This window comes from Atta colombica, unplaced genomic scaffold, assembly GCF_001594045.1.
Source record: "Atta colombica isolate Treedump-2 unplaced genomic scaffold, Acol1.0 scaffold102, whole genome shotgun sequence".
Classification (NCBI taxonomy): Eukaryota; Metazoa; Arthropoda; class Insecta; order Hymenoptera; family Formicidae; genus Atta; species Atta colombica.
The window spans coordinates 648,728-656,491 of NW_017259187.1; the positions used below are offsets into that span (position 1 = coordinate 648,728).

The 7,764-nt window shown below is 30.2% G+C and overlaps 1 protein-coding gene across 2 annotated transcripts; it reads left to right on the top strand.

Annotated features, from left to right (window-relative positions):
• The first annotated feature begins 4,932 nt into the window (after window positions 1-4,932).
• On the top strand, window positions 4,933-7,323 carry LOC108688124 (uncharacterized protein DDB_G0290685-like). 2 transcript variants are annotated; one of them, XM_018194251.1, is made up of 3 exons: window positions 4,933-5,100; window positions 5,565-6,147; window positions 6,277-7,323. In XM_018194251.1, exons 1-3 carry the CDS (start codon window positions 4,966-4,968, stop codon window positions 7,239-7,241), a joined length of 1,683 nt encoding a protein of 560 aa, XP_018049740.1. In that variant the 5' UTR covers window positions 4,933-4,965; the 3' UTR covers window positions 7,242-7,323. The 2 variants fall into 2 exon arrangements, with proteins under 2 accessions (XP_018049740.1, XP_018049730.1); XM_018194241.1 differs by having other exon boundaries at window positions 5,565-7,323.
• Window positions 7,324-7,764: the final 441 nt, after the last annotated feature.

The following is a 7,764-nucleotide window of genomic DNA, read 5'->3' on the forward strand; positions in this document are numbered from 1 at the left end:
AATAAGAATAGAAGTTCAAGAACAAGGTTTTCAAAATATTACTATTCCATATTTTTTATTACTTCTTATTGTTGTATATTTTATTATTATATTTTTATTTTATAACTCATTATTATATAATTTCTATTAATAATAAATATATTTGGTAAATATATTTATATTATTGTATAATTTATTCATTATATTTAGTAAATATAATTTAGTATAACAGAATATTTATTATTTTGTAAAAATATTTATGTTTTTATTTATTTATTCATATAATTGCAAACGATACAGTCTCTTGCGGCGAACTTTTACAGGATCAGAGCGTATTTCATATCGCGTTGGTCGAAATGACAGTTTTTGAACAATGTTATGTTTTTATATAGGACAAAGCATGATATATTTACAATGACCATTCTATTTTCATGGAAATCAGGTCGTGCAATCCTTCATCATAAGTCGGAAAGTTTTAATTACAGTACGGATAATGATGACAAACGATGCGTAATACGTATGCGATATCGGTGTCACTGCAAGGAGAGAATATGTTCACAGTCAGCCATTTGCGTGTCTGCTCAGGACAAGACGCATTGATGGTTGATTGATACCCCACCTAGTTCAATATTTATCGAATTGATGCTCTGATTGACATCGGGCTTTTGAAAATTTATAGTGTGAAGCGGATAAAATTCTCTATTTTTACACAACACGCGTGGACAATAATGGACGTGAAATAATAATGTCAGCGTATGATGAAATTAGTTCCATTGACGATGAATCAAAAATACTTTCGACAATTCATTTTGCCTAGAAAATTTCGTCAATTTTAATAGAAAAATAAAAATGTTTATAAAATTATAAGAATAACTTATAAAATAATGCTAATAAGACAGAATCGTTTTAAGACAGAAATAAGATAGAGAAAGTTTATATAAAAGTCTATAAAAAAGTGTCTAAATATATAACGCATTGGAAAGCATTTATAATTTCGCGATAATATCATTCCCAAAAGCTTAAATTTTATTTAATAATCATTAATAAAGAATGTTAAGTAAAGAATAATTCAAGGAAAAGCTTCTAAAGTATAAAAAAAATATTTAATTTAATTTATGTATAACTTATATGTCTAACAAGATATTTTTCATTATGTTAAACTTTTTACAGATCTCTAAAGAATAAAATAAAAAATAATGAGTTAAGTTGATAATGAATTAACTCGAGAAACTACACAGTCGGGATTTAAGGGAATCCGACGGGAATCGAAACAAGAGCATACAAGAGCGCCTGTAAATGAGAGAAAGAGGGAATGGCAGGTTTCTTTTCACGATGTTCGTGATAGCTTGTACTCGCGGGTAGTGATTAGGAGCGATGCGTGAAACGTTCGTAACGTTAATGAAAGAAGAGATCGCCAGTACGTGACGTGCCATTCCCATTCGCGGTCAGATCAAGCGGAGAATTTTATCCTCTGTAGCGATTGTTCTCGCCCGATCTGACGTGACGGCGTTTATTGGATCGATATACGGTCTCTCTTCTTCTCGCCGTTAATAAAAAGCATCGGCTGATATTACGGGCTGGATGGCGGACTGCGCGGGCTGTTGGCACCTCTTGATAGTATAAAAAATGGTATCCGTGGTCAGCAATATGGCTACGTGACGTGAGTAATTACCAGCAGCCGCGTGAACATATACGCAGAGGATGCGATGATGCAATGCATCTACATATTGGTACGAAAAACGTTTCAAAGGCGATCGTTAAGCATCTTCTCTCCCTTATCTAACAGCATCGCATTAATAAAATTCTTAAGTTTATAAATAAGAGATACATGTTCTTATTATTTTTCTTATTATTTTAATGTGATTGCTATTCTGAAAGAAGCTTTTGAAAATTAAATATATATAAATGATAGTTTAAATTTATTAAATAAAGCTCTTTAAAAAAATTAATTTTATACACTTAATTGTAGTTTAATTTATCTAAGCATTTATATAAATGAACACGTAATTTGGAATGTGATTGCATAAAATAAATCTTGAATAAAACGTACTATGTTTGTTACAAGAAAATATTTACAATTCGATTTAATTACAATTTACATATGACAACATTTCGAGTGAAATACAGAGGGCATATCTCTGATTCACTCATTGGTTACTTTTAGATCGCTAACCGAACAAAATAATGAGAATATAACGATCATGATCTCAACGAGATAAGATTTTTTATCAGTTCAATGTTGAACTTACACGTTTTTCTTCGAAACTTTACGTAGCATATAATCTGTTAGAGAAAACTTTTTTTTTATAAATGCCGAAATAAATACATAAACCTTTTGTGTATGTATGTCGATCAATAATATATATCAAATTACACAATGATTATAGATATGCAATTGTAAAATCATTATTCGTTGAAATATTCATCTGACAATTTCTCTGATAATTTTTAATAAAAATTTTATACCTTCATACACTCAATATAAATATCAGTTAAAAATTCATTTTTTATAGTATTTAAATTGAATCCCTCATAAAAAGATACATATCTTTTTATAAAACCATGAATTGTAACGATTCACAAATTAATAGGATTAAACATTTTATATTTCTTTGCGGATGAATTGAATTCATTGGTACTTTTTTCATGAAAATTAATATATAATAGACTCCACCCTGAATCGCATATGAATCTATTGTTTCAATTTTATTATGCATTGTATTATTAACAAATATGTTCCCAATAGATCGCATATTGCTCTATTAATATCCTATTATGCATTTTATAAATCTTTTATCTAAGATATCAATTATTAATCATCAAAGATTTAAATGCAATATAATCTTACAACAAATTAATACTTTTAATAGAGAACAGAAATTATATGTAAGTATTAAAAAGAACGAGATTAATGATCTTTTTGTTGAATCTAATCACTTCTCAACAGTGTTTAATGTCGCGAATATGAATTTCAAATTCATTATTAGGGCTGAATTTTAAAAAAGATTTTATACTTTCTCAGGAGCTCTCAGAAATTGTCAATGGTAAAGCGGAAACGCTTTCGACGTCTACCAGCTATTAAACGATCGTCATTGTCTACATAGGAAAATATTTGTAAGTTATATCTTTCGATGATAGGATAAGCTGTTTGTTAATTTTGTATGACTCGTTCGTTTCAGTCAAGTCTACCACCGATTCTGCATATGTAAAAGCTGTAGAAAGCTACTACCGTAGCTACTCACTTAGCTAATTCTTACGGTCTCACGTACCATAAGCTGACGCGGCTGAAAATGATGAGTCTGAGATTCGAGATTACACACGTACCGAGGAACACGTTTCGAGTTATGGCGTTGAATATGAAACGTTCCTTCGCGTTGAATTTATGAAAAGGAATTAATTTGCGCGATATGGTCGACAGAGTTGCGAAGATCAGAAAAAAGTCGCGACGACGTTATTGATGCAAACAGAAAAAATAAAGTAAAAATAATAATTGTTAAAGCGAAGATATTTACAAAATGATGCTTATAAAGATTTTTTGATGATTAATTATGCAACTATCTGAAAAATACTAAATTAAAAATTTCGAAATACACATTTTATGCATGAATGTAAATATATATACATATATATACATTATATATTATGTACGTATATATACATATATATATATATATACATATATCTGTATGTTTATCTGCAGAAAAATACATAAGATAGATAAGATAGATAAAAAAAAATTATAGTGAATAAGTATTTATTTTGTTTACAATGTGACGAATAAGACATGCCTATATACGTGCAAAAATTTTGAAATATTCCACAATTCCGTAGAAATTATATGCGATATCTCTTAAACGTTGCTTTTTGGTAGTAGTTGATTCTGATTAAACACATTTACGTCAGAAAACTCTGATATTATTAATGACACATGTAGTGTTTATCAATGGTACGTTATCAGATCCCCAATAAACAGCCTTAATATAATGATGGACTGGAAATATTTGAAAATATGTAAGTTAGATAATTATAGGAAGATAATTATATCGTGAAACAAAGATATTTTTATTGGAGATGACAGTATTTTATTTTTTATGATATTATATCATAAAATTGATATTTAATAAAAATTAGGGATATCCGGTACTATATTTTAAAAAAATATATCAATGATAATAAAAGGATATTCACATAATGAATGCGCGTAATTTCAATATAAAATTTCGGTCGCATATATTGCCGGAAACCAAATACTAGCCGGATATTCGGTAAATCCCTAATTTTTTATTAACTGTCAATTTTATGTCACAATATTATGAAAAATAGAATAAGTAATATATTAATCTACAATATATTGTATAATACAAAATAAAAAAGCTTTATCAATACGTATACATATTAATATATAGCACTAATTTTGTTTCATCCTGATAAAAGAGAATCATTTAGAGAATCACACATATTAAAAAATTTTGAAAATATAAATTTGTTTTGTTATTATTTTTCTTATAAGCTATATTATACTCAGTCATTCATGAAATCATTTTGTGTATACTACAGCTTATTTAATATGATAATAGCTCTTTTAATCGTAATATTAAATATAAAAATTAGTAATACTTCTTTAAATATATAATATATATCATGTGAGAATAAAAATAAATTAAAAATTGTAAAATCTCTCAAAATATAATTACATTTAAGTAATTAGTGCACGCTTCTTCCTCTCTCCAAAAGAATGAAAACACATCATGCCGAGAAATTTCTACAACCTGAAAGATGAAACGGAAGATGAAACAGAAGATGAAACAAATAACCTTACGTAAGCTATTGTCATTGTCGAGATAGAAATCTAGAGTTAATATAGTGCGATTCTTTGTGGAACCAAGCATGAGAATTGATAACGCGAAGATATAAATATGTTCGGCAAGTACCAGTTGAACAGTATGATTTTAGTCAACGGATTAGCTTCACAATTAGTTTTCTAAGATGAAGATTTTATTTTCTGTGCTTTTGTGTCTTACTTTGGCTGTCTGCAGCCCAATAGGAATTTATCGGAATGACTTTGTCATAGGTAAACGTCAAGAAAATGATTATCTCATTACTGACAGAATTATTATTAAGGTAAATAACTGATTCGATTGTAATTATTTCATGTACATATATTAAATAAAAAAACAGAATAATTCATCTTTTTTAATTCAGATTTTAATTATCGAATTTCACAGAAAGCTTTTAAATATTTTAATTTACGTATATAAATAATATATCAAATTTTGTAGATATTAAAAATATTGCATTAAGTCTTATCTAATATGTTTTAAATTTCCTATTTGAATTTAATTGATCTTTATATCATATCAATCAATTACATTAATTTACTTAAAACATAAGTATAGGAAAACATAAATTACACAATGCATTGTTACAATTATTTTATCCATTATTCGTAAATTTTAGTGTTATATAGTAATATAGTTTTAGATACTTAGATTTTAAATGACCAAATAAAAATATTTCTCACACAGTCTCATAATTTTATGAATAATATCTTATTTATGAACTAATATCCTATTTATAAATTGCAGCCTCCCTCTTTCAAGCCTATAATAATCACAATAGGTATAAGAACTCCAAACAATGCAATATTCACCCATATTAAACTCACAAATATCGGAAATCAACAAATTCGATTTATACCGAAAAGACTCAGTCGGACGAATATAGCTATAATAGTTATTGGAAAATATGGAGAAGGAATACGTGTACGTGTGGAAGGTTATGCAAAAAGTATTTTAATAACATCTACTCCAAGTACAACTACCAAGATACCTAATAATGAAGATAGCAGCTCATCTAGCAGCGAAGAAAGTAAGAACACATCTGAAACTTCTGAAAATAGTGAAGAAAACAATGGAAATAACGTACCTGATGCCGGGGATAAAAACAATAGTGCATCCAATGTCGAAGATGAAAACAATAGCGAAGCAGGGGATAGAAGTTACAACTCAGCCGAAGATGGCAATAAAGAGAACAGCGCATCCAATGCCGGAGATGAAAATAACAACTCAGCCAAGGATGGCAACGAAGGAAACAGTGCGTCTAATGCTGAAGATAACAATTCAGCCAAGGATAGCAATGCACCTGATGAAAACAGTGCACTTGATGCAGGAGCCAAGGATAGAAACAACTCAGCCGAAGATGGCAATAAAGAGAACAGCGCATCCAATGCCGGAGATGAAAATAACAACTCAGCCAAGAATGGCAACGCACCTGATGAAAACAGTGCACCTGATGCAGGAGACAAGGATAGAAATAACTCAGTTGAAAATAATAATGGAGAAAATAGTGCATCCAATACCAAAGATGAAAGAAACAGCGCACCTGATGCAGGAGATAAAAATAACAATTCAGCTGAAAGTGGCAATGGAGGAAACAACGCACCTGATGTAGGAAATGGAAATAACAACTCAGCCAAAGATAGCAACAAAGAAAACAATGCACCTGATGCCAAGGATGAAAACAACAGCGCACGCGATGAAGAGAATAGACATAACAACTCAGCCGAAGATGGCAATGGAGGAAATAGTGCAACCAACGTCGAGGATGAAAAAAATAACGCACCTGAAGCTGAGGATGAAAATAATGACTCAGCCAAAAACAGTGCATCTGATACCAAGGATGAGAGCAACAACGCATCCAATATCGGGGATGAGATCAACAGCGTACCCGATGCAGAGGATAAAAATAATAACTCAGCCGAAGATGGCAATGAAAGAAATAGTGCACCCGATTCCAAGGATGCAAGAAACAACGTACCTGATACTGAGGATGAAAATAACAATTCAGCCAAAGATGGAAATGGAGGAAATAATGCACTTGATATCAAGAATGAAAACAATAGCGCAGGGGATAGAAATAACAATTCAGCCAAAAGTGACAACGGAGGAAACAATGCATCTGATGCTGAGGATGAGAATACCAACTCAGAAGATGGCAACGCAGGAAACAGCGCACCTAATGCTGAGGATAAAAACAACAGCACACCCGATGCCGAGGATGGAAATAACCCAATAGAAGATGAGGAAGAAAACACTGCACATGATGCTAGGGATGAAAATGACAACTCAGCCAAAAATGGCGATGGAGAAAGCAGCAATGGAAACAACATACTTGAAGAAGGCGATGGAAACAATAGCGCACCCGAAAATAATGATGGAAACAATGCTAATAGTGACGATAGAAACAACGGTTCATGGAAATGAAAACAATATGCTTAATAACAATAGAGAAAACAGCTAATGATAATGATAGAAATAACAATGTAACTGATAGCAACGACAACAACGACAATAATAATAATTCTGGTAGTAATAATATAAATGAGAATTATGTTTTTCATTGGTGATTACGTTAGATATATTCGATGTCAAAATTAAGATACTTATCGATTGAAATATTTCTGATTTAAGATCGTAAGTGACAAAGTACACGCTCGTAAATACAATCACTAATGTGACTTCTATATAAAAAATAGAAACTTAGACAATTATTTAATAATTAATTAATAATTTTAACTGACAAAATTCTAGACATAAGAATATCAACTCATCCGAAGATGGCGACGCAATAAACAGCTCATCCAATACTGAAAATGAAAACAACTGAAAATGAAAATAACAACTTAGTAGAATGAGACTAAAAGAAATCCAATTGGTTGTAGCATTCTGCTACATCTAATTTAAAGAATATGCAATATATATATAATATGTATAATATATATATATA

Excerpts from the sequence above, each read along its gene's own strand:
- LOC108688124 (XM_018194241.1), top strand. The coding sequence starts at position 4,966 with ATGAAGATTTTATTTTCTGTGCTTTTGTGTCTTACTTTGGCTGTCTGC. Across the intron at positions 5,101-5,564 it reads CTGACAGAATTATTATTAAG|CCTCCCTCTTTCAAGCCTAT; the intron begins GTAAATAACTGA and ends TATAAATTGCAG.